The 27,291-nt window shown below is 42.8% G+C and overlaps 2 protein-coding genes across 12 annotated transcripts in view; one reads left to right on the top strand and one right to left on the bottom strand.

Moving 5' to 3' along the window:
• CEP350 (centrosomal protein 350) overlaps positions 1-27,291 on the bottom strand; it is a 141,300-nt gene that overhangs the window by 36,113 nt on the left and 77,896 nt on the right. For 8 of the 11 annotated variants that reach the window (XM_073356563.1, XM_073356555.1, XM_073356557.1 and 5 more), the window contains 7 exons: positions 25,509-25,693; positions 24,346-24,433; positions 23,806-23,952; positions 17,253-17,410; positions 12,808-12,930; positions 3,341-3,540; positions 280-491 (listed from right to left, as the gene is read on the bottom strand). In XM_073356563.1, the coding sequence (XP_073212664.1) occupies positions 280-491; positions 3,341-3,540; positions 12,808-12,930; positions 17,253-17,410; positions 23,806-23,952; positions 24,346-24,433; positions 25,509-25,693 (1,113 nt within the window). The remainder of the gene's footprint in view (positions 1-279; positions 492-3,340; positions 3,541-12,807; positions 12,931-17,252; positions 17,411-23,805; positions 23,953-24,345; positions 24,434-25,508; positions 25,694-27,291) is intronic. The other 3 variants (XM_073356564.1, XM_073356566.1, XM_073356565.1) reach the window with 2 other exon arrangements.
• Positions 18,288-20,801, top strand: LOC140915922 (uncharacterized). The gene is made up of 2 exons (XM_073356567.1): positions 18,288-19,255; positions 19,844-20,801. The coding sequence occupies exons 1-2, from the start codon at positions 18,673-18,675 to the stop codon at positions 20,362-20,364; spliced, it is 1,104 nt and encodes a 367-aa protein (XP_073212668.1). The 5' UTR covers positions 18,288-18,672; the 3' UTR covers positions 20,365-20,801.

Below are 27,291 nucleotides of genomic sequence, written 5' to 3'. Positions count from 1 at the left end.
CCCCTCTGGCACATTCAAAATCTGTAGTAAGTCTGCACACAAGTTAAAAATGCTTAATTGACCCCATTCCCAAACAATTTTTTTTCTAAAGATTTTAAAGAAAGTATGAGTCTCCAATATTTACTGACATGTTCGGATCTAGCATTTCAGCTAAAAAAACAGTTTAATCTCTGTGTAGAAAGCTTCAAACGGCTACTAGAAAGTTTATTTTCTACTTCTCTTCTGATGGTTCTTTACTAGTACTAGAAGATATAAATGTAAAGGATAAAGTTCACTCACAAGCTTGGCTGGCGAGGTAGCAGACTCTAGATCTTGTGAGTAAATCATTTCTTCAGTAAGTGTACTATGATCTGGGCTTACTGGCTTCCCTTGGTCCACAGCCTCTGATGGGACAGGTTCACCAGCTGGACTGCCTAGTTCTTCTGGGACAGAGCTTTCACTGTTTAGATGAGTATAGGAAAGCACTGGAGACTCCTCTTCACTGGCTGTTTCTGAAATGAGATAGTGGAGGCAAAAGAGAGCACACAGTATAGTCAGCCGAGCAAGAACTTGCACTATTTACATGCATCTAAGGTAGTTTTGATTACTGCATTTGATCAAACAGAATCAGTCACAAGCTGTGTTTAAATGCCAGATTGTACAGTAAAGAAACAAGGTGGGTGAGGTAATATTTTCACCAACTTCTGTTGGTGACAGACATGCTTTCAAGTTTACACCATTCTGATTGTATAGTGTTACTTCACATTATATGGTATTGAATTTTTTACCAAGGCAATATTTAATCAAGGAATTTTAATAAAACAAAATGCCAAATGTTAGTAGTGGCTGCTGGATGCCTAAAACAAAGGGATTTCAGCATATTCTAAATTAACTTTTCCAAACTCTGTGGTTCTTAATGAACATCTTCCAATACCCCGCAAAGACAGGCTCCCCTATTCAATTACAACGCTCAGCAGTCACTGAGGTGGTGAAGTCAACTGCCCTCGGAGACCAATACTGGAGCATGGAATCTGCCTATGGAAATAATTCCTCACCCCTCGACAATATTGCATGGTTAGCTGTGATTGGTTGAAAACCAAATCCTGAGTTCAAAATTCTATGCTTCCCCTGAAACAGTTGTTGACAAACCTCAAACACGGGAAGCAGTAGGAAAATGCTTCTTGTGCTATTTTAGATGTTATGATTTCTTCAACTCTTGGCAGATAACAGAATCTGGAAATCAGGACCTAGTTATAAACATTCCTGTTTTCTAACTTTTATAGGATATACAATACTATTGAAAAAATCCTTAGAAAATTACTCAATATTGGGGCAGAGGTTGGGGAAAGGAATCACCTTACTCCATTCTCCAGGATGACTGAGCTCCCACCCTGGTAGGTAGATAAAATTAGTGGAGGGACTACAAATACATTTGCTTTTTACATTCAACACATTGGGGTTTTTGTTCACTAGAACTTTATATTTCACCATTCTTTTTTTAATTGTCATAGTCGTGTGAAGTTCAAGTGGGAGTTTGCAATGACGAGTGAAACGGACCATAACTCTGAACTGCCTCATAGATTCAAAAGATGTGCTTTATTTTGGTGAGGGGAGAAAGGAAAATTAAGATCCTCTGGGACAATCTTTGAAGAGACCAGTATTTTCTTCACTTAGACTCCCTGCTCTCGAAACCTCTTGCTGAAATTACAAACTGCCACAGGAAGGCTGAACAAGACTCATTTTGGGAGCTGCATCGAAGCAAGTTTATTTTCCACATAGAAGAACCTTTCATACAAACTGCACCCAAAAATACTTTAGTCATGTATAGTTGCAGAGTTAATAACATAGCAAGAGAAAATAGAAGTCAAAGGCAGGGAAGATAAACAGCTTTTCACTGATCCGAAATGCAAATTGTGAGGAAGAAGAAGGCTCCCTCTGATGGCAGGAATCGTAATGGTAGTAAGATGGCTGGTAGGGAGATAGACGAGAACAGCACTGAAATGGAAAGGGGATTTAAGAGCAGGGCCGGCTCTACCGTTTTTGCTGCCCCAAGCAGGACGACTGAAAACAGAAGCTGCTGCCGAACTGCTGCCGTGGCGCAGCCAGCAGAGTGGGCTGCTGCCGAATTGCCGCTGCTGCCGCGGAAAGACAAGTGCCGCCCTGACGACACACGGACTGCCGCCCCTTTCACAGTGCCGCCCCATTTGGGAGCTTCGGGGGAGGTACCTAGAGGAGCGGCCAAGGCAACACACAGACCACCGTGCCCCCTTCCCCCTCCCCCAGGTCCCAGCCACTTCCCAGAGTGGTGTGGGGGCAGGGCAGACAGGCAAGGAGCCTGCCCTGCCCCCGGTGCATGTGGGGCCGGACCCGCCCCCGAACCCCTCCTGCAACCAAACCCCCTGCCCTGAGGCCCCTGCTGCACCCTGACCCCCTGCTGCACCCCACACCCCTCCTGCACCCCAAGCCCCTGCCCTGAGCCCCCGCTGCACCTCACACCCCAACCCTCTGCCCTGAGCCACCTGCCACATCCTGCACCCTGACTACCCTGCACACCTCCTGCACCCTGCACCCCTCCTGCACTCCAACCCCCTGGGGGCAGGGAGGGGGCAGAATTGGGATGGGGATTTCAGGGAAGGGGTTGGAATGGGGGCAGGGAAGGGGTGGGAGGAGGCGAGGCAGGGGCGGGGCCTCATGGAAGGGGTGGAGTGGGGGCGGGGCTGGGGCGGCAGGGGGTGTGGTTAGTGGTGCGGCCCTCGGGCCAATGTATTAGACCTCATGTGGCCCTCGTGGTCATTTGAGTTTGAGACCCTTGGATTAGAAAAACAGAGAGACAAACAGAGGCACTGAGACAAATGGATAAAGCTGCAGAGACGGCCTCAGGTGTATTTCAAGATGTAACATGTAGAATATAAAGAAGGGTACAGAGTCAAAGATGTCACCAAGATAAAGCCACTGGAAGCCAAAAACTTTGAGTTGAGAAGGAGATGGAGTGGCGCTTGAGAAAGGTCGTCTTGTATAAGAGAAGCAATTCTATCAGAGGTATTTAGCTCTGGAAAGTTGAAACAAAGAAACAGATTTATTTGGTCAATGCAAGACATGAGGGTGAACAAAGTCATTAAAGACATACTGTTGACTATCAGTGTAAAAGTGGCAGCTAAGGTTGAAGATAATGATAAGAGTTAGAAGATAATAAAGAGCAGAGGACAGAACACAACTGTGTGTCCAGAGAGGAATAACCACTACCACACAGGAAGAAAATACAAAAATATGAGCTTACCAGAGGCTAATAGTTTATGATATGCTATGTTTTGCCCAGTCATTATTTGCACTGGGTCACTCTTTGAGCAGAACACGGTTTTACCTTTGGGTTCAGCCCTCTGGTCCCCAAGTTCCTTTTTGGCTGTTTTCGTTTTGAGTCTCTCTTTGTCCCAAGCAGCTAAGGCTTGTTTCTCCATCTGACGTATCTCTGCTTCCTCTGCATCTAGACGGCGCTTCCACTCCAGCAGTTCTTCAGCATGTTGTCGCCGCTGCATCAGCTTCTGTTCTCGCTTAGTCAGGAACCTAATAAACATATCAGAAGACAACAGGAAAACAGTCTACCACAGCCAAAAGACCCAATGGCCAGATGCTCTATCATCATGATATATAGACTTGTTGTTTTCTAGGAGAATATCAATGTTGTGACATTCCATAGATCTCCAAAAAACAAACGAAAAAAACTATATAATAAAAAGAGGCAAATGACTTACTGTTACTACTGTGTAGGACTTATTGCGGTTCATTGACAAATTATGTAGAACAGCACAGAAAAAAAATCAGAAGTGTAACAGATATCTTCCAATTCATATCTTTCTGCACATTTCCTTTCTATGAGAAGCGGGCAAGTTTTTAATGTAAAAACTATGATGGAAAATTCTTAATCTACCAAGAGACCCACCATTTTGGATTTTTTAAATGCTTGTCCTCTTAAAAGAGGTTTCAAGGTTGACCTTGCACCAGGCCCACTTTGAGCAGAAAGTCAACACACACATGATTAACTTCTGGTCACTTAGGATAACTCTGAGGCCCAGCTTTTATGATACAGTATGATAAACAGATCACTAATCTGGAGGGAGCTAATCACCTACAAATTCTGAGGATTTTAAATACTGTAGTTATACATAGAAGGGTTACTCACCAGTAACCAATTTGAACAGATAGTCTGTAGTGATCCCCACTCCTGGGCATGCAAAAAGGCTGTTACCATTAAGTCAGAACCCTCTAGAAAACAGTGACCATTGGGATTGTGAGCATTCTTTTTCATGGATCCCAACATTCTCCCTACTGTCTTCACTGGTATAGAAGATACTGCAACCCTAAATGTCTCAAGTTCTTTCCAAATACACAAGCAACCATAAGAAGAGGGCATATGGTTCCATACTGACAATCCAATTGAAGAACTATAGGTACTGATAAGTAACTCTTCTTTTAATATTGTCTGTATGGATCCCTGCTCTTGGAAATGGTGTCTTCACATGCCTTTTTCCTTCAGTTAACTACATGGAAACTCCCAAATAAAAATTAGATTTTCTGAATATGAAGATATATTTTCAGGAGCCATCGGACATCCAGAGTGTGCCACCGCTTCTCTTTCCTGCATTGAGAAATGGAGGCAGAAGGAAGGTAGAACTATATCTTGGGCTCTGTGGAACACTGACCACCTTTGAAGGGGATGAATTCCTCCTCGATTTTCAGTATCATTTTGTCCTTGGGGATGTATTTATAATTCACATGTAAAGTACTCTGAATCTCTTATACTTGGCATGGAGATGTGATTGATATCATGAAACACACTAAGACTAAAGCAGTATAGAGAAACTTACTTTAATGGTTCAAAGGGATGTGAAAGGAGGGATTTTAAGATTAAATTGAGACTCCATGTTGGACATATTAACCTCTTTGGAGGTCTGAGTTTCTTCAGTACTTTGAAAAAATATATGATATAATACATGTTGCTGGCCTATGAGTGATCCCTCTACCTGGCAGCACATAACTGAATTTAGGGCCTAGTATATTCCTTTGAAGTCCTAGTACAAAACCCCTGGATAAGGCATCTTGAGGGAACTGTAATTGACAATACTTGGATCACCATGGAGTCCACATTTGTTTCTTCACCAAGACTGTTTAACTCTTTATTCCTTGTTTTCAATTATGCATGTCATAGCCATTCCAGTTAGTCAAGTAGGTCCTTGACTCAGAAACTTTTATGGAGACCAATTAGGTGACAATGACCTCATTACGATAACTACCTCTGTCTTGCTTCATTCAGCAGCCAGGCTGATGTGTTTCGAATTCCCAGTTCTTTGTGGCTGACTGGATTCCAGAAGCACAAGTTCAGTTGTCATAACAGTCAAAAGGTAGTTCAGTAAATGTATGAGCAGTGAAAACCAGAGTCTCATCTTCCAGTGAGGTGCTAGAACACTTCCATACCAGCATCCATTTCCTGGACACCACGATTAGTTTAAATAATGGAACCCTACAAATGACTATACACAAGAAACCCACTGATCACCACACTTACCTCCACATATCCAGCAACCACTCCAGACACACCACATAATTTGTTATTTACAGCTAGGCACTCAGATATCACATAATTTGCTCCAAAGAGGAAGTCCAAGATGCACACCTAAACACATTTAAAATGGCCTTCACTAAACAAGGACACGCCACCAGAGAAGTAGATCACATCATGGAAAGGGCCATCCAAAAACACCCAGAGAACCTGTTTCAGTACAGGAAAGAGAAACCCTCTGGCCGCACACCCCTAGTTGTTACTTACCACCCACAATGAAACCCTTATGGGGTATCATCGAACAATTACAACCCATATTTGATAGGGACCACACCATGAAAGAAATCCTTCCTGAACCCCCTTTTCTGGCCTTCAAACAACCCACCAGCCTCGCCCAGCTCATCATCAGAAACATGCGCCCCACAGACCAGTACACACCAACTCAAAGGAGCACCAGACCCTGACAGAACAAGATGCAAAACCTCCAGACATATCTCCACTGCTATGATGATCAATATCCCCCACAAAACATGTTCAAGATTCATGGGTCCTACATCAAATGCCCCATTAACAACTAAGTGGGTGAAACCAGACAATCACCTCACTCTCGAATGAGCTCAGATAGAAAATTGATAGAAGACAAAAATATATCGTATCATCCACGGCAGAAAATTTTTCACACAGTGATCATTCAACAAAGGTGATTTTTCAGTACTTGTCCTCAAGGGAAACCTGCATAAAACCTGCAAAAGGCAAGCCTGGAAACTTACATTCATAACTCTGCTAGCTACCAAACACCATGCACTTAACAGGGGCACTGTTTTTATGACTCATTACAACAATTTATAACACTGCACTGTCTGCTATCCTTAATTGCCCATTTCAAACCCTTTATGCATAACAGTCTAACCCCCAATAACCCACTTCATTTCAAGTAATGACCTCCAACACACTTATCCCTTCTGCTTAACCTGTATTAGCTGAGACGTTCTGCTTCCATCCCTCAGACCTGAAGCAGAGCTCTGTTTAGCTTGAGAGCTTATATCTTCCACAAACAGAAATTGATCGAATAAAAGATATTATCCCACCTACGTTGTCTCTCATATTCTGAGACCAATACAGCTACAAGATCACTGCAAACAATGGGGTGCCACTAAGATTATTTTCTCTGGATCTCCATTTTCTGAATCTTTTTTATTAGAAGAGGCACAGAAGGGAAGGTGTATAAAAACAGACCCTCTGGGCAATGTTGTGACAGGCATCTGTGACAATCACCTTTGAATAAAGTGTTACCTTGCTGCTGCTACAAAACAGACTGATGTGCTAAGGGCCAATGAGCATATTATCCATTGGAACACAGCAGGATTCAGAGATAGTTTTCCTGGTACAAGGTCTTCATATTTAAAGCCCATCACATAAATGATCAGCTAAATTGGACAGCCAGCTGGTTACTAGATTGCAAAAAGTTCCTCTGAACAATGGAACAGGATGAAGCTCAACTCCTTCAGCCCACCCTAGTCTGTTAATGTAGGCCACAGAGGTGACATTTGCTATCTTTTTCCAATTAAAAACGACAATTACTTCTCAGTATATTTTCGAAACTGATAAGAAAAGATTGGTAAGAAACAGAGAAGAATTAGATGGCGTAATCTTTTTGAAACCAACCTCAAGCACCCATCTGCCTGAGGTAATTGCAACTCTATGATTCATGAAAAATAAAGAAGGAAGTTGGCTCCTAAGCAGAAACAAAAATAACCTGCCACATTTATTATCTTAAGGCTCTTGTATGCATATCAAATTTACTGTCTCAAAAACTGTACCTGGATGAGGGGTTGCCAAACTATATGGTTCATGTACCATGGGTACTATGTGAGCTTGATATTCCATCCATTCACTTCATACATTTTTTTTTTAAGTTGGTGGTACATGAACCAATAAGCTTTGGGAGCCACTGGCACAGACCACCAAGCTGTAGATAAGTTCCTTTATCTCTGCTAACTAAAGTTTTTTCTGCCAGAATGACCGTGTCTGATGGGGGTTTCTCAAAGTGTTCAGATGATTGCTCTGCAGCACCTGGATACTGGAAAGTTAGCTTTTTCCTGTAGGAGGATCAATCCAGTCAAAAATTTCCAAGACGACCTAGAATTTTTCTCTCTTCCATTGTATAATTGGTCTTATAATTAAATATGTGGGGAGGCCTCAAAAGGAAGATATTTCTACTCGCTAGAACATCTTGTGGAATGCCTGGCCTCCTTAGACATAATTCATTGGTAAGTCACTGCCATGACTACCAATTGAGTTGTGTCTAAGGAATCAAGCCACATTAGAGGAATGATTTGCCTCCTTTTGATCTTCAGGCACAACTACCCTGGCCTCTTTTTTCAACTATTTTGGAAGCCAGTCCATTAATAGGAGAAGTCCGCCCCAAGCCAAGAAATTGTACTGTTCCAATATCATTTGATGAATCCTTATTCTCTTCTGAAGCACAGCAGAGGAATAAAATTACTCCCCCAACATTCTGATCGTGATGGGTTAACCCTTCTTTACTTTGTTTTCTTATTAACTGCCACAATAAGAGATCTGGGATTTGGTGATTATCAGCAGGGTTAAATGTCTGTGGGATAGAGGTGGATGATAGTCAGAGGTTTTCAGAAGGAATAAGGGGATAGTTGCTGTGTTCTGCTGGAGCTGAATGATAGTAAACAAGTGGTGAGATGATGTTCCATGAATTATCCGAATTTAAATATACAACTCCTCTGCCATTCTGCTCAATAACTCCTGAAACTTCCTAAAGTCATCAAATTGAGACATAAAAGGATGGTATGTATGCACAGACTCATCAGTTGAAGAGGAGGAAGCAGCAGTTACTTGAATGATTATTCTCTATTTCTTCTTTCTCCTCCACTCAGGGGAAAAGGATCAAGACTGCTGGGCCAACAAGTCCAAGGCCATGTGGATCTCTTATGATTATTTCAGAAGGATTTTGCATAGATGCCTGATACGTTTGCGAACCCTGGAGCAGACCTCTAACTGCATCCTAGCTTGATCTTCACTGAGGCCAAAGTCTCCATAACTTATTTCAGGAATCCATAAAGGACCGAGAGAAACATCATGTGTCTTCTCCTCTTCCTTCCAAGAGAGGGAATAGTGGGATCTGAGTCCAGTGAGCACTGTTGTCCTTGAGGCATTCTTGAACCCAGTGATTTCTCAGAGTTGGACTTCTAGGCAGAAGATATTCCAGACTCCAATTCATTAATACATTTCAGCTAAAATCAGATTAGCCTGTTGGACTTTCTTCAACATACATAGGTGGGACTCCCACTCTGAGTATTTTGGGAGGGGAAGTGGAGGAAATCTGCATAAAGCATATACCTCTGTGGGAAGTATCACTCACCCAGAAACTGGATACACTGGTCTGAATACAAAAATCTTTGCCTCATACAATGTACATTACTTCAACCTCAGATTCTTCTCAGACTCAGCCACTTTGACAATAGAAATAAATGGAATCATAGATAGGTTCATAGATATTAAGGTCAGAAGGGACCATCATGATCATCTAGTCTGACCTCCTGCACAACGCAGACCACAGAATCTCATCCACCCACTCCTGCGAGTTTCATGAAGTTGTATAAACCCCATACAGTCCATGCAGATAACCTCAATATAAGGCATATAACATTCTCTGATCTTGAAATGAATTCAAAAGAGCAGGAGCTGACAAAACCATGCCGAACCAGATGCCTACTGTATCAACTCATGGATCCAAAGAATGACATGAAGAACCAATTAACTTGCCATAAAAATTAACAGCTACACAAACATTAACTATTTATGATGACACTAGCCGAACAAGCCAAAAGGAGTCCAGAGAAAACAAGGGTTTTGACCTTCAATCCACAGTGGTAAGAGAAAAGAAAGGGATGGGTGGGAACTGCAACCAAACTTCCACACAAACTTCCTCGTGGCTGGACTTTATAAAAACTAGACAAGCCATTTACAACACACACTTTGCTTCTCTACAAAAGAAAAAGGACACTAAATTATCTAAACTACTACATGCCACAAGAGGCCACAGCAATGGTTCCCTTAACCCACCCAGCAATATTGTTAATCTATCCAACTATACTCTTAGCCCAGCAGAAGAATCTGTCCTATCTCGGGGCCTCTTCTTCTGCCCCTCCACCCCCACGAACATGATACAGTACTGTGGTGACCTAGAATCCTATTTTCGACATCTCCGACTCAAGGAATATTTCCAACACACCTCTGAACAACATACTAATCCACAGAGACCTTCCTACCAACACTACAAAAAGAAGGATTCTAGGTGGACTCCTCCTGAAGGTCAAAACAACAGACTGGACTTCTACATAGAGTGCTTCCACCAATACGCACGGGCTGAAATTGTGGAAAAGCAGCATTACTTGCCCCATAACCTCAGCCGTGCAGAACACAATGCCATCCACAGCCTCAGAAACAACTCTGACATCATAATCAAAAAGGCTGACAAAGGAGGTGCTGTCGTCATCACGAATAGGTTGGAATATGAACAAGAGGCTGCTCGGCAGCTCTCCAACACCACTTTCTACAAGCCATTACCCTCTGATCCCACTGAGGGTTACCAAAAGAAACTACATCATTTGCTCAAGAAACTCCCTGAAAAAGCACAAGAACAAATCCGCACAGACACATCCCTGGAACCCCAACCTGGGGTATTCTATCTGCTACCCAAGATCCATAAACCTGGAAATCCTGGACGACCCATCATCTCAGGCATTGGCACCCTGACAGCAGGATTGTCCTCAGGCCCTATGCTACCAGCACTCCCAGATATCTTCGAGACACCACTGACTTCCTGAGGAAACTACCATCCATCGGTGACCTTCCTGAAAACACCATCCTGGCCACTATGGATGTAGAAGCCCTCTACACCTACATTCCACACAAAGATGGACTACAAGCCGTCAGGAACAGTATCCCCGATAATGTCACGGCAAACCTGGTGGCTGAACTTTGTGAGTTTGTCCTCACCCATAACTATTTCACATTTGGGGACAATGTATACCTTCAAGTCAGCGGCACTGCTATGGGTACCCGCATGGCCCCACAGTATGCCAACATTTTTATGGCTGACTTAGAACAACGCTTCCTCAGCTCTCGTCCCCCAATGCCCCTACTCTACTTGCGCTACACCGATGACATCTTCATCATCTGGACCCATGCAAAAGAAGCCCTTGAGGAATTCCACCACGATTTCAACAATTTCCATCCCACCATCAACCTCAGCCTGGACCAGTCCACACAAAAGATCCACTTCCTGGACACTACGGTGCTAAGAAGCGATGGTCACAAACATCACCCTATACCGGAAACCTACTGACCGCTATTCCTACCTACGTGCCTCCAGCTTTCACCCAGACCACACCACATGATTCATTGTCTACAGCCAAGCTCTACGATACAACCGCATTTACTCCAACCCCTCAGACAGAGACATACACGTACAAGATCTCTATCAAGCATTCTTACAACTACAATACTCACCTGCTGAAGTGAAGAAACAGATTGTCAGAGCCAGAAGAGTACCCAGAAGTCACCTACTACAGGACAGGCCTAACAAAGAAAATAACAGAACGCCACTAGCCATCACCTTCAGCCCCCAACTAAAACCGCTCCAACGCATCATCAAGGATCTACAACCTATCCTGAAGGACGACCCTTCACTCTCACAAATCTTGGGAGACAGGCCAGTCCTTGCCTACAGACAGCCCCCCAACCTGCAGCAAATACTCACCAGCAACCACACACCACACCACAGAACCACTAACCCAGGAACCTATCTTTGCAACAAAGCCCGTTGCCAAATGTGTCCACATATCTATTCAGGGGACATCATCATAGGGCCTAATCACATCAGCCACACTATCAGAGGCTTGTTCACCTGCACATCTACCAATGTGATATATGCCATCATGTGCCAGCAATGCCCCTCTGCCATGTACATTGGTCAAACTGGACAGTCTCTACGTAAAAGAATAAATGGACACAAATCAGATATCAAGAATTATAACATTCATAAACCAGTTGGAGAACACTTCAATCTCTCTGGTCACTCGATCTCTGATCTAAAAGTCGCAATATTACAACAAAAAGACTTCAAAAACAGACTCCAACGAGAGACTGCTGAATTGGAATTAATTTGCAAACTGGATACAATTAACTTAGGCTTGAATAGAGACTGGGAGTGGATGAGTCATTACACAAAATAAAACTATTTCCCCATGTTTATTTCCTCCCCCCCCCGTTCCTCAGACGTTCTTGTTAACTGCTGGAAATGGCCCACCTTGATTACCACTACAAAAGGTTTTCTCCCCTCACCCCTGCTGGTAATAGCTCATCTTAAGTGATCACTCTCCTTACAGGGTGTATGATAACACCCATTTTTTCATGTTCTGTGTGTATTTATATCTCCTCACTGTATTTTCCACTGAATGCATCCGATGAAGTGAGCAGTAGCTCACGAAAGCTTATGATCAAATAAATTGGTTAGTCTCTAAGGTGCCACAAGTACTCCTTTTCTTTTTGCAAATACAGACTAACACCGCTGCTACTCTGAAACCTTTTACAACCTAGAGGACTGAATGGTCCAAACCACAAGAGAATACGTATACAACCTCAATATTTGCTATATTCTAGAGTGTTCCAATGTAACACCAGGCACGCACATGCATCCTATAGAGCAGGGATCTCTACAGAAAATAATCCAGTGAAAACTCTAATACATACTGGGCAAGAGGTTTCTCTTGTTTTTTTTGGTCAGTGGGGAGCGGGGGAGAGAAAGGCATTCACACCACACCATTACTATTTTCAAAGGCTAACTGTGCTAATGCTGTATTTCTTAACCCATCAGTTCCAAAAGGTTAATAGAAACCATTGAATAAACAAAACTTAGTTGTGCAGTTTAAAAGGTTAAATGTGGTGCTCTCTCCAAACACAGATGCAATAACTAAATAGAAGCTGAGGCGTCCAGACTTCAAGCCCAGCGCTTGATAAAGTTTTCAATTACTGCTCTGTTGCAGCAGCTCAATAATAAGCAGTCCATTTTGTGTTCTTACCTACTGCTCAGGAAATTATATTCAGCAACAGCAGATTAATTTGGAAACAGTGAGGCAAGTGTTGGAATTCTATTCTGATGAGGAGCCTCCTAGCTGTTTAGGAATGAACAGAGCATGCTCTATCAAAGAGTACACCACTGAAAAAGGTGCCGTTACCTGACCAATTGGTTGTAGATATACAGCTGGAATTTGGGATGGAGGTTGGGAAAACAGACACTGAGAGAGGCCCAGTGGTGAGACGTAAAGACAGAGAAGAAGTAGTGAACAGGAGAGCAGTGTCTACAAAATAAGGAGGAAGAGTTTAAAACCAAGATATCAAAAAGACAGAAAGAACAAGAAAAGGAGAGCAGCTAACAAAGAATTTTAAAAATGTGTTAACATTACATGGATTACATCACCTCATCTTAAACAGAAAAATTGTATGTTGTCACTCCAAGGGCAACAGAACATCACTACTTCTATGCATAAAATGTAACAATTTATTCTGTCAATTAAATGCAAGCTTCTTTTCATATTGTTATCTAGGTTAATTTCAGATTTTGGTAGTAGTTTTGTTGCTTGTGTATAAGCTTCCATTTGCAGTTCTGTGCACACACCTCAATCCTGGGTCTTTAGCACCTCCTGCTATTCCAGTCCTCAGTAGAGGACTTGTTTGTTTTATGATGTGGACAATGGTACTATTCTGAGACCCCTAAACACATTTTCACTTGTAGGTTCGAAGATGAATCTGACCATTTTTCCAAAGATAAATGCCACTGATCTAATTAGTAGCACCACCTGGTTCAAAAATAGTGCAGTGATTCAGAAAAACAGCCTGAAATGTTCACGGGTACTTCTATTTCTAGCTGGAATGCAGATGTTGCCATTTTTCATTCTCAGCAAAGCATAGTCTTGGTCTCACATTTACACACTGCCTGTTTCACTTAAAAGTACTAAAGTGCAACAAAATTGCATCCATATTACAAAATTCCTGAAGCCAGTTGGATGATAATATTTAAAATATAGTGTAGCCCCTAAAAGTTATTCAGAGGAAAAGCCATGCTACAGATAGCTCACTATTACAGTGCAAGGTAAGAAACACGTTAAGATAAAGCAAAAGATTAGGTTAGTTCTTCTATTTCCTATGGTGCATGGATGATTATTGTTGAAGCTGCATACACAGAGGACACAAGGGGAAAAAAGTGTTAATTCTCTTTGACAGAGCATGCTCCTGTTCACATGCATACTACAAGGATTAAGACAGAAACTCTTTTTCTCTTCCCTTCTTAGCAGAAGATAGGTATTGAAGCTGTCACAGAAGTGTGAAGAATCTCTCCTTTGCCACAGAGTCCAGCAAGTCCAGCATTCATTTCCAGTCTGAAGTATAGCTGGCTTTTAAAGCCCTCTTCTTCCCCAGTTTGCTTTTAGTTAATTCTTATCATTCAGTTTTTTTCCTGCACCTTATGCAATTAGACTAATTCAATATTAGTTCCCTTTCAAGGGATGGCTTCCCTTCCCCACCCGCAAAAATTCTGCCAATACTGTCTTGCTGTACTGCTTTGATTTAACCGTATTCTTTGCTACATCCTTGGGAGAACTCCGCAGTCTGCAATGCTGGTTTTTATGAACAAACATACCGTTTCAGAACCATGTAGCAAAATATTAATTACGTAAAAAATATCCATTTGGCATAATCTGTTTGGCAAAAGTAAAAGTTAAATTTAAGTTTAAAGAAAGTGCTACTCCTCCCTGAACTTCTACCAAACACACACACAATCCACAGCACAAGAAGCAATGAGATAACATTGGAACGATATATTAAACCACACAAAGGCATAATTTCCATTTCTTACTGCTCAGAGCGCGATAAAGGAGGGCAACTGTTCTGCTAGCCAGTCTTGAAAATTCTACTGAACTAGGGCAATTGTTTTGACTGGCAACTAAAATATCATTAGGCCTTTCCCTATCATATTAAAGGTATGTTTACTGTGTGCCAAGGCTGAAGATTTTATAACAATTTTACAAGATTGTAATGGGGTCGTTATCTACCAGTAACTAACTCTTTTTCTGTAAAGATAAGCATTATTTAATGATCTACACTCCTGGAGAAAGAAGAGAGGTATCTAGTACAATACAAGATGAACATTAAATATTACCAAAAAAATTTTTGGCATAGAAATACTTCCATTAAAAAGTGCATCAGTCACTGATAAAAAAAAGCGTATCAGTTGCATCTTAAGAAGTGGTGTTTTACTCACGAAAGCTTACGCCCAAATAAATCTGTTAGTCTTTAAGGTACCACCGGACTCCTTGTTGTTTTTGTGGATATAGACTAACATGGCTACGCCTTGATACTCAGTCACCTATGATACTTCCTATAGAGCTACTCTTATCAAGGTAAGTAAGTATGATTTCAAAATTCAAGAACTGTGAACCAATTCTGAATTATGGCATCTGTTGCCACCGGAAATTTCATTCTTGTGATCAATCTGTCCGATTCTTAACCTTGAAGACTCAAAGACCTTCTTTTGTTCTAAGGAGAAAAACCCTTTCTTTTTGGGGAACTCTGGAACCCATTATTGCCCATAAACAGAGTGGCCCTTCCCATTCTAAAAGGATTTGTCTATGTTAGGGCATAGTTAAATCTCAACGCTTCTTGTATAAAGATGGACTTGGTTTAGCATGACTAACTTCGGAGGCACAGATCCTTAAGACTTTATAGTCAGTGTCTCAGTTGTCCTGAATGCTGTTTCTTCTTTAAAGAAGAGAACTGAACTGAGGGTTCAGGCCACTCAACACCAATCAGTGGGGTCTGGGTCAGAAGACTTCCTTTTAGACCCAAAGTGGGTAAAGACTGTGCAATCAGACTGACCTTCTGTCAAGTTATTTCTTACTATATGGGCCCCCTTAGTATCTGAGCTTTCATTACCATAGTTACCGAGAATCTAACATAGGGAGGACTTATGCCCCTCCCCAGGCATTTCAAGTATCCAATATGCTAATGAGTCATGGATATCTTGTCATTACAAGATGTGTAACATTTGATTCATGACCTTTTCTCTGGACCCAACATCTTGGGATTCTAGAGACAAAAAGAGAAAAAACAGCAGAAAATCTGCATAGTATGGACTAAACTATAATTACCTTAACTAGTAACAAGTTTAAAGCTATTTACAGCAATTACTTTAAGACTATTAATAGTGGTGACCCATAGTTAAAGGTCAAAAGAGAAGAGCTGAAGGCAGTTAGGGCCACATACTTTTTATATGGTAACTTCAAGGTACTAGATTAATATCCAAGATTAGTGGACATACTGAATTGTAATAGTTAACTTCTTTTAGACGTATGTGGGACTTTTAAAGCAGAACAAGAAACTTCCACATTGAATTGCTTCTGCATATTTTCCATGAAGAAGAATGCCATATTTTTATTTTACAAATATCTCATCTGTTCAGATCAGCTTGAGTTTGGCTACAAGCTCTGATGAAATTATTTTTCACATGCCCTTCAAGTTGCAGTCTTTGATGGCCTAAACATTTCTGACTTGAAAATGTGATACTTAACCAATGAAATAAGACAAAAGGAACTAGGGGCTCTGCAACAAAGTATTTATATCCTTTGACATATATACTATACAGGCATTACACAAAGGGCATGCCTCAAGGAAAAATTTTACTCATCATGAAGCAATGAATTTGCTCCTTCGTTACCTTGTACAGCAGGAATGTAGAGCCATAGCTAATACCAATCTTTAGGGAACAAGGGTTATTTCACTGTGAAATTTATACCATCCAAATTCCCTGAAGGACGTTCTGGATCTGACAATCTCTTTGTTCATTGTACTGCATCTAGTGCCCTCCAATTAGGTTGTATCTCCTTTAAGCAAGCATACTGTAAAAGCCATTTATGAAATAAAATAAAATAGGTAACTAAATTTAAATACCCTGTATTCTGCTTTCCAATAAGTGCCTGTGGCTCACATGTTCTCAATTTTTCTCAGTGTATGGACCACATATTAACAGCGGGATTATCTCATGGAGTGCCTACTATTTCCTTCATAATCATTCAGACCATCTCCCCTTCCCATTCATGGTCAAACACCACCCCATGCCACCTACAACAATTGCTTCAGTGAAAAGTAATTTATCTTTAGATGATTTTTAATCCAATTTAGCAGTTAAAAACAAGGAGAGCCAGAACTATATGATCAGCTAGCCAGTGATCTGCAAATCAGAATTTGAAGTCAACTAACGTGCCAGCAGATTTCTGTTAGAATGCAGGGCAAAGATGTACTGTAACATCAAAGCATTATTACATAAATGTCCCCTTAAAAAGTGAAAGGGATAAAGTGAGATGCCCAAACAGAGGACACAGGCACTGTATCTTAGTAGTCTTAAAGATCTATCTGAACTGAACTGCAGGAGACACTTTCCCAAGTTGTACTCAACTTCATTTCAACTCCTCATATAAATTAATGGCACGGCATTTAAACTGAAGGGCTGCTGTAGTAAAAGGGAGCAGCCTTGGCAGTGTCATCTACTGCTAATAAAACAAAGCATTTACTTATTTTCTGCTACTAGTTTTATTAAAATAAACAAAACAGCTTTTATAAAAATAGTTACTTTTCATCCATTCGGCTGCGCATTTTCTTGAGCTTCTGCATGATGCTACTAGTCTCACTACTGGAGATGGAGACTGGGGAAGGGCTGCGGGTCTCTACATCAGTTGGAAGTGGGCTGGAAGCATTGCTCTGCTTTATATCATCTTCACTGCGAACCTCCTGCAAAAGCGGAACAAAATTAAGAAAAGTACCATGGGCTTGGAGTGAAGAGTGAGAAAAGAACTTTTTGAATATTGATCCGCTTTCCTCCTTTCTCCAGCTTAACACACAAAATTTGGCCCTGAAAACAATACTTATTACCACACTGCTTTAGTCAGGTTAATCCTTGGACCCAAGCAGCCTATTTAGAGTTTATCCTGAGGTTACTAAAACTCAAACACAATACAATTTTAAGCAATCAAGAACATAAATCCATAAGAAACCTCTACTGAGAAAACTTTAGAGCCAAAAAGAAGGCAGGCAATTCTTTTAATTGAACCTTTTCAGGTTTCTTTTTTATTTTATTAATTTACCCCATATTTACCTCCCACCCAACACCAATCTGACAATAGAAACTTGAGGCACTAGTTCCTATTGCAGATGCTTGGTAGCTTATTTAATATAATAACAATTTAAAAAATTCAGCATAAATCCCTTCTGTACTCTGCCCCTCTGTAACTTAAGTTCTCCACTGATAGTTTCTTAAATACTGAGTCAATCCTTTCCATATTGCTAGAATAAAGCCTCATCTTAGATTTTGTAAAGAGTTTCGCATCTGTAATGGAATCTCTCTTATCTTTCTACCTGGAGGAAGAAACATGAAAGACTAAGGGTCAAGAGCTCAAACCATTCTACCTACACATTTCAAAGTATTGAGCTTCCACCCCCTCTAGTGTCTTTTTCTCAGTCTTTTTCTCTTCCTCCCTTTGTGGGTAGTATATATTCTATAGACTCTCGATTCTACATTTTACCTTCCTCAGTCTCTAACAATGACTTATTTAACAAGTTAATGATATGGGTTTCTTTCTTTCCTAGATGACTGTGCCTTCCTTTTGTTTCCTCCGACTCATAGTGAATGCACTCTTTGCCCTGGTCTACACTAGGACTTTAGGTCGAATTTAGCAGTGTTAAATCGATGTAAACCTGCACCCGTCCACACAATGAAGCCCTTTATTTCGACTTAAAGGGCTCTTAAAATCGATTTCCTTACTCCACCCCTGACAAGTGGATTAGCGCTTAAATCGACGTTGCCGGCTCGAATTTGGGGTACTGTGGACACAATTCGATGGTATTGGCCTCCGGGAGCTATCCCAGAGTGCTCCATTATGACCGCTCTGGACAGCACTCTCAACTCAGATGCACTGGCCAGGTAGACAGGAAAAGAACCGCGAACTTTTGAATCTCATTTCCTGTTTGGCCAGCGTGGCAAGCTGCAGGTGACCATGCAGAGCTCATCAGCACAGGTGACCATGATGGAGTCCCAGAATCGCAAAAGAGCTCCAGCATGGACCGAATGGGAGGTACGGGATCTGATCGCTGTTTGGGGAGAGGAATCCGTGCTATCAGAACTCCGTTCCAGTTTTCGAAATGCCAAAACCTTTGTGAAAATCTCCCAGGGCATGAAGGACAGAGGCCATAACAGGGACCCGAAGCAGTGCCGCGTGAAACTGAAGGAGCTGAGGCAAGCCTACCAGAAAACCAGAGAGGCGAACAGCCGCTCTGGGTCAGAGCCCCAAACATGCCGCTTCTATGACGAGCTGCATGCCATTTTAGGGGGTTCAGCCACCACTACCCCAGCCGTGTTGTTTGACGCCTTCAATGGAGATGGAGGCAATACGGAAGCAGGTTTTGGGGACGAAGAAGATGATGATGAGGAGGAGGTTGTAGATAGCTCACAGCAAGCAAGCGGAGAAACCGGTTTTCCCGACAGCCAGGAACTGTTTCTCACCCTAGACCTGGAGCCAGTACCCCCCGAACCCACCCAAGGCTGCCTCCTGGACCCAGCAGGCGGAGAAGGGACCTCTGGTGAGTGTACCTTTTAAAATGCTATACATGGTTTAAAAGCAAGCATGTGAAAGGATTACTTTGCCCTGGCATTTGCGGTTCTCCTAGATGTAGTCCTAAAGCCTTTGCAAAAGGTTTATGGGGAGGGCAGCCTTATTGCGTCCTTCATGGTAGGACACTTTACCACTCCAGGCCAGTAACACGTACTCGGGAATCATTGTAGAACAAAGCATTGCAGTGTATGTTTGCTGGCATTCAAACAACATCCGTTCTTTATCTCTCTGTGTTATCCTCAGGAGAGTGAGATATAATTCATGGTCACCTGGTTGAAATAGAGTGCTTTTCTTCAGGGGACACTCAGAGGAGCCCATTCCTGCTGGGCTGTTTGCCTGTGGCTAAACAGAAATGTTCCCCGCTGTTAGCCACAGGGAGGGGGGAAGGTTGAGGGGGTAGTCACGCGGTGGGAGGAGGCAAAATGCGACCTTGTAACGAAAGCACATGTGCTATGTATGTAATGTTAACAGCAAGGTTTACCCTGAAAGAGTGTAGCCACTGTTTTATAAAATGTGTCTTTTTAAATACCGCTGTCCCTTTTTTTTTCTCCACCAGCTGCATGTGTTTCAATGATCACAGGATCTTCTCCTTCCCAGAGGCTAGTGAAGCTTAGGAAGAAAAAAAAACGCACTCGCGATGAAATGTTCTCCGAGCTCATGCTGTCTTCCCACACTGACAGAGCACAGACGAATGCGTGGAGGCAAATAATGTCAGAGTGCAGGAAAGCACAAAATGACCGGGAGGAGAGGTGGAGGGCTGAAGAGAGTAAGTGGCGGGCTGAAGACAGGGCTGAAGCTCAAATGTGGCGGCAGCGTGATGAGAGGAGGCAGGATTCAATGCTGAGGCTGCTGCAGGACCAAACCAGTATGCTCCAGTGTATGGTTGAGCTGCAGCAAAGGCAGCTGGAGCACAGACTGCCACTGCAGCCCCTCTGTAACCAACCTCCCTCCTCCCCAAGTTCCATAGCCTCCACACCCAGACGCCCAAGAACGCGGTGGGGGGGCCTCTGGCCAACCAGCCACTCCACCACAGAGGATTGCCCAAAAAAAAGAAGGCTGGCATTCAATAAATTTTAAAGTTGTAAACTTTTAAAGTGCTGTGTGGCATTTTCCTTCCCTCCTCCACCACCCCTCCTGGGATACCTTGGTAGTCATCTCCCTATTTGTGTGATGAATGAATAACGAATGCATGACTGTGAAGCAGCAATGACTTTATTGCCTCTGCAAGCGGTGATTAAAGGGAGGAGGGGAGGGTGGTTAGCTTACAGGGAAGTAGAGTGAACCAAGGGGCGGGGGGTTTCATCAAGGAGAAACAAACAGAACTTTCACACCGTAGCCTGGCCAGTCATGAAACTGGTTTTCAAAGCTTCTCTGATGCGTACCGCGCCCTCCTGTGCTCTTCTAACCGCCCTGGTGTCTGGCTGCGAGTAACCAGCAGCTAGGCGATTTGCCTCAGCCTCCCACCCCGCCATAAACGTCTCCCCCTTACTCTCACAGATATTGTGGAGCACACAGCAAGCAGTAATAACAGTGGGAATATTGGTTTCGCTGAGGTCTAAGCGAGTCAGTAAACTGCGCCAGCGCGCCTTTAAACGTCCAAATGCACATTCTACAACCATTCTGCACTTGCTCAGCCTGTAGTTGAACAGCTCCTGACTACTGTCCAGGCTGCCTGTGTACGGCTTCATGAGCCATGGCATTAAGGGGTAGGCTGGGTCCCCAAGGATACATATAGGCATTTCAACATCCCCAACAGTTATTTTCTGGTCTGGGAATAAAGTCCCTTCCTGCAGCTTTTGAAACAGACCAGAGTTCCTGAAGATGCGAGCATCATGACCTTTCCCGGCCATCCCACGTTGATGTTGGTGAAACGTCCCTTGTGATCCACCAGAGCTTGCAGCACTATCGAAAAGTACCCCTTGCGGTTTATGTACTCGGCGGCTTGGTGCTCCGGTGCCAAGATAGGGATATGGGTTCCGTCTATAGCCCCACCACAGTTAGGGAATCCCATTGCAGCAAAGCCATCCACTATGACCTGCACATTTCCCAGGGTCACTACCCTTGATATCAGCAGATCTTTGATTGCGTGGGCTACTTGCATCACAGCAGCCCCCACAGTAGATTTGCCCACTCCAAATTGATTCCCAACTGACCGGTAGCTGTCTGGCGTTGCAAGCTTCCACAGGGCTATCGCCACTCGCTTCTCAACTGTGAGGGCTGCTCTCATCTTGGTATTCGTGCGCCTCAGGGCAGGGGAAAGCAAGTCACAAAGTTCCATGAAAGTGCCCTTACGCATGCGAAAGTTTTGCAGCCACTGGGAATCGTCCCAGACCTGCAACACTATGTGGTCCCACAAGTCTGTGCTTGTTTCCCGAGCCCAGAATCGGCGTTCCACAGCATGAACCTGCCCCATTAGCACCATGATGCATGCATTGTCAGGGCCCATGCTTTCAGAGAAATCTGTGTCCATGTCCTGATCACTCACGGGACCGCACTGACGTCGCCTCCTCGCCCGGTATCGCTTTGCCAGGTTCTGGTGCTGCATATACTGCTGGATAATGCGTGTGGTGTTTAATGTGCTCCTAATTGCCAAAGTGAGCTGAGCGGCCTCCATGCTTGCCTTGGTATGGCGTCCGCACAGAAAAAAGGCGCAGAACGATTGTCTGCCGTTGCTCTGACGGAGGGAGGGGCGACTGACGACACGGCTTACAGGGTTGGCTTCAGGGAGCTAAAATCAACAAAGGGGGTGTCTGTACATCAAGGAGTATTTCAGGCAGGACTTCACGGAGGGTTCCAATAAGAAATGGTGCACCTAAGTTATCGTTGTTATTGGAACAAGGTGGTTAGCCTGGCCTCTGATTGATACATGGCTAGATTTACCTCGCTGCACCTTCTCTGTGAGTGACTGCAGTGTGACCTAGAAGAATGAGTCCCCTAGACAGGGGAGGGGGGGAAGCAAATGAGTACAAAACAAATCTGGTCTATTTCTTGTTTTGATCCACTCCATCTATCTTTTACATCTTTGGCTGGCAGCAGACGGTGCAGAAGGACTGCATGCCATCCACATCTCATGGCTGCTCGGCAGAAGATGGTACAGTACGACTGCTAGCAGTCCGTATCGCCTGCCCACTCACCATAAGACAGTTCAATAGGACTGACTGCAGGACTAAAGAGAATGACCTGGTCAAGTCACTCCAAATTTAGTCCCTGTGCCCATGTCTGCCCAGGCGCTCCCAGCCGACGTGGCCAGGAGCACCTCGGACACGACGAGGACGACTACCAGTCGTATTGCACCGTCTGCTGCCAGAAGGCAATGGGTTGCTGCTACTGTGCAGCAAAGCCGTACCGCGTCTGCCAGCACCCAGGAGACATAGGGTGACGGTTACCTGAGCGGGCTCCATGCTTGCCGTGGTATGGCGTCTGCACAGGTAACTCAGGAAAAAAGGCGCGAAATGATTGTCTGCCCTTGCTTTCACGGGGGGAGGGAGGGAACGGGGGCCTGACGATATGTACCCAGAACCACCCGCGACAATGTTTTAGCCCCATCAGGCATTGGGATCTCAATCCAGAATTCCAATGGGCAGCGGAGACTGTGGGAACTGTGGGATAGCTATCCACAGTGCAATGCTTCGGAAGTCGACTCTAGCCTCGGTACTGTGGAAGCACTCTGCCGAGTTAATGCACTTAGAGCATTTTCTGTGGGGACACACACACTCGAATATATAAAACCGATTTCTAAAAAACCGACTTCTATAAATTCGACCTTATTCCGTAGTGTAGACATACCCTTTGCATGGTCTGGAAAGTCCTAGAATCCTGCTGCTGCCGTAGTCAACAATCCTGCACTATAACAAGTATGTTCACTTTCCAAAGAGGTCTTTCATCCAGGAAGCACAGCAACTAGTATTATCCATGATACAGAGGCTTCCTGCTCTTTTAGGTCCCTAGTCTCATATATCCTGTGCAACTGGAAGACTGAATTAAATAGTCTGAAATCACCAGAAAGCTTTAGTCTCTTCAGATTAAACCAGAAATGTATAGTAAGGAAAACTAGCTTTATTAGTCAAGATTTTCAAAAGTGACATTGGGTGCCTCAATTTTTCAGGGCCCAACTTGGGACTCTATAAAACGGACTGATTTTCAAAGGGCAAAAACTCAGTATTTTCTGAAAATCAGACTCTTTAAAGTGTCTTAAGCTGGTATCCATAAATCAAGATACCCAAAATCACTAGTAACTTTTGAAAATCTTGATAATTAGCATCATTTGCTATCCAGTTAAAAAAATAAACATCTTTTGGAAGTCATTGCCATATGGCTGTTTTTTCCTTCCACAATAAATTAAACAGATCAGACAGACAAAATTGCTCATAAACCCAAAGGATGAGGGAAGGGTTAGGAGCAAGTCTGTAAGCTATATATTCAACATGATAACTTTTCATTGCTATACCACTGAAGTCAATTACCAATGATATGGGTTGGCTCCAAGTACCAAGATACAGCTTCTGTAATGTTACTTACCAGCTTGTTTTCCCCCGCAGACTTCAGTTTTTCCTGCAGTTTCATGGTAGTTTGGCGGATTCGTTCTATCTCCTCCTGCTGTTTAAGTATCAGTTGTCTCTCCTTCCGAGCTGCCTTATTGGCCTCTTGCAAACGCTTAATTTCTGCCTTTAAAGGTAGGGAAGATGCAGCAAAAGAACTCTAGTGACAGTTGCCTGGAATGCATGCTGAGGCTGCCGTAAGGCCTGTGCCACATAATTGTCCATAGCATTATGCTATTTTGATAATTTTGTTCAGATATTCTCAGTCCAAGGACAGCTGATCAATAACTATACCATCACTAATAACTGTGTCCTGATGTAAAAGGCTCAACTTGCTAATGCTAGATGCTATTATAATACAAATAAATAAAAATAATAATAATGAGAACCACAATAAGCTTAGTATCCAAGGATCTGGTTCAGTGGTTCTTGTTCAATACTTAAGAATCTATACAATGTCAGAGCTGTCCAGTAACTATACCATGGATTCAACTGGATTTGTCTATAGGGTAGCATTTACCTTCTCCTGCTGCAGCCTCAACAGCAGACCACGCTGTCTCTTTCGGATGGGTGGCATCTTGTCATCCTCTCCTTTGTCTCGTAAATGTCTGCAAGGAGATTGGGGGAAGGGAAGAAATAAATAAATAGCCTTAATTTCTCTTGCTTCCAAATACAGCAATACTTTTCTCCTCTACAATCTTACATCTCTAAAACAGAGTAGCACCATTTTGCATGTCATAACTCCATCATGAATATTCTCTTCAGTGAAATATCCTATATTCTTTAGGGTCTAAACAGAATCAGTTTTGCTATTTTTAGTTTGGCTCTGTTTGAGATACAATTCTGTAGCAAAGGCATAAAAAGTTAAAAGAGAATTAGGTTATGCCAGACATTGTCTCTCATACCCAGGCCAGATATTCACAGCGCTCTCATTTGAAAGAGTGAGTGAAAAAATGCTTCAGGTCACTCTATAATAGTTCCCTGCCTGATACACGAAATCCTAGAGTAAAGGAAACAGTTATGGTCGTTTACTGCAACATAGGGCCTTTGCTGGTTGGTGGTACGGGAATATTAGAAAGGGCGGGGAGGGGGAATCAAGTGACCTTAATACCACTATTACTGTTGAGACAGTATCAAAACGTACATAAAAGAGATGAGACAGAAGTCTCAGTACAAGATAACTTAAGCAGCAGCATATTTAAGGTTTGAATATATTGCATGCAGTTATAACAGAAAAATTTGGAGTTGAAAGAAAATGGTTTCCTCTTGTGTTGAAAAAGTGATTTCAGGTGGGACATTATTAGTGATGCTATACAATTAATTGCTTTGTCAATCTATGAGGGAATAGTTACGTCCCCCTTGCACCCTCCCCACTATGAACCTTAACTCAGGAAGCAATACTTTAATAAATAATAAAAAGAGCACTAAGACAATCATCATCTCTCTCAGTTTACTGTGAAGACAAGCTTCTCTTTATTGAACAGTACTGAATTTAAATAGGCATGTGCCTATTGTGTCATTTTTACATTTTTTATACATATAAGGTGATTTTAGATGAATAGTTTACAAAGAACATTTAATCGACTTTAAAAAACAGAACATGAAGAAGCCATAAAAAAATACCCAAGTAGAAGCACAAGTGCAGGAATCATCAGTGATACTACATATTCAGAGTTCTCTTACTTTTTCTGGTGTTCCAGCCAGGCTAACTCAGCCTTGGTTTTCTCTTTCAGTGCCTTCTCACGGAGCCGGAGCAGTGAAGACTGATGAGCTGCTCGCATTTCCTCTTCCTTCATATACTGCCGTACCATCTCCATGGTGAATTTAGAGAAACTATCCTGCCCCCCAGAGAATGGCATACTTAGCTCCTGGTGAGGCAAGAGATATTCCAGTTAATCCCCACAAAAAGGACCCCAAGTAATATTTCATCAGACCCAAATAATCTAAGTGAAAGAGGATGAGGGCCAGCATTCTGCATATACAATACCAGTACCCAACTACATGTGGAGACTGAAACTCATACCAAGGGCTATTTGAAGAGATGGTATGAAACAGAAGACAGAGGGGCAAGTTGAGATCCCCAGTTGGTGGTGGTGTGTGTTTGTTTAATTTAAAAGGACACCGAGCTACCTCACTGTTAGACAATGATGCTGCACTTAAAGTACAGGCTGAGAATTACATGCCACACACTGAGAAAGAGTTTTCCCTATAAATTGAGCTCAGGCCTGGTCTACACCAGGTGGGGAAATATTGATCTAAGTTACACAATTTCAGTTACGTGAACAACATAGCTGAAGTCGACGTACTTAGATCTACTTACTGCGGTGTCTTCACTGTGGTAAGTCGACAGCTGATGCTCCCCCGTCGACTCTGCCTGCACCTCTCACTCCGGTGGCGTACCAGAGTCGACGGGAGAGCGCTCAGGGGTTGATTTATTGCATCTTTCCTAGATACAATAAATCAACCACTGCTGGATTGATCGCTTCTGGAGGTAAGTGTAGAAATGCCCTCAGTCTTAACTTTCCAACATCTTACATTAATGTAAGATTAATTTCCACCGGTTGTTAGTCTGTTCTTTACATCCACTTGAAAACGGCCTTTTCACCTGAAAAACTGTTAGTGCTTTTCCTGGTGTAGGGAAATTTGTGTTGTTTTTTTAAAAATTTTGATGCCATTTTTAGTTTATTTTCTTTTCCTCATTGTGGCTGACAAGGCTACAAAGCAACAGAGAAGCAGAGGAATGTGCCCCAAACACAACAGTATAGAATAAATTTAAATGCTTCAAACACAGAGTAGACTTTCTACTTACATGTTTCAGCTTTATCCTTTGCTAAAGGCTTCTATATTTTGTTTCACAAAACTACCTTAGCCAACTGATAGCTAGATGACAGTTCCAAAAAGTCTTTTGATCTATTAGAGGAAGTGGCACAACAGGGGAATACTTTCCATGCCAGATCCATGTCCACATATCCTCCCTGGTAAATCTTAACTCTGCCCAACTTTAGGTCAGCTGGGCTTGGAACATCCAAAGCCCAAAAAACTGGGACCACAGTGAACCACTAGAAGTTTGTCAGAAGGAAAGTCACCTCTGAACCAGAGTTGAGGCACCTTTAGCTACAAGTCTCTTAAATTTTCCTGCCTCCTGCCCTGTTAATAATAGCGGCTGAACTGGTGGGAGTGGCAGGAAGAGGGCTACATATTTGCTGGTGAGTGCGATGGAGGAAGTCTGAGTGGTCTGGGTAATTGATGGATGTAGAGAAGAGGAAAAGCGACAAGTACATAGTTGGGGGAATGTGATTTCTAGATTTTCAGCAACTGCGTTGATGTGATTTGCTTAATTCTAAGTGAAAGGTTTTTGTTTGAAGGATAATAATGTGGGGAGACACTGGCATGGTTGTATAATTATTAGAAAAGTTTGTATTAAGTGCACATTCACAAGTGTTTATTGAAATAGTTGACAGATTAC

This window comes from Lepidochelys kempii, chromosome 8 (genome assembly GCF_965140265.1).
Source record: "Lepidochelys kempii isolate rLepKem1 chromosome 8, rLepKem1.hap2, whole genome shotgun sequence".
Lineage (NCBI taxonomy): Eukaryota > Metazoa > Chordata > Testudines > Cheloniidae > Lepidochelys > Lepidochelys kempii.
This window is presented reverse-complemented; position numbering and strand designations above follow the sequence as displayed.

What these genes read in the sequence shown, in the direction of transcription:
- LOC140915922 (XM_073356567.1), top strand. Translation starts at nt 18,673, where the DNA reads ATGCAGAGCTCATCAGCACAGGTGACCATGATGGAGTCCCAGAATCGC. An exon ending in AGGCGGAGAAGGGACCTCTG is followed by an intron (nt 19,256 to 19,843) that starts GTGAGTGTACCT and finishes TTTCTCCACCAG; the next exon opens with CTGCATGTGTTTCAATGATC.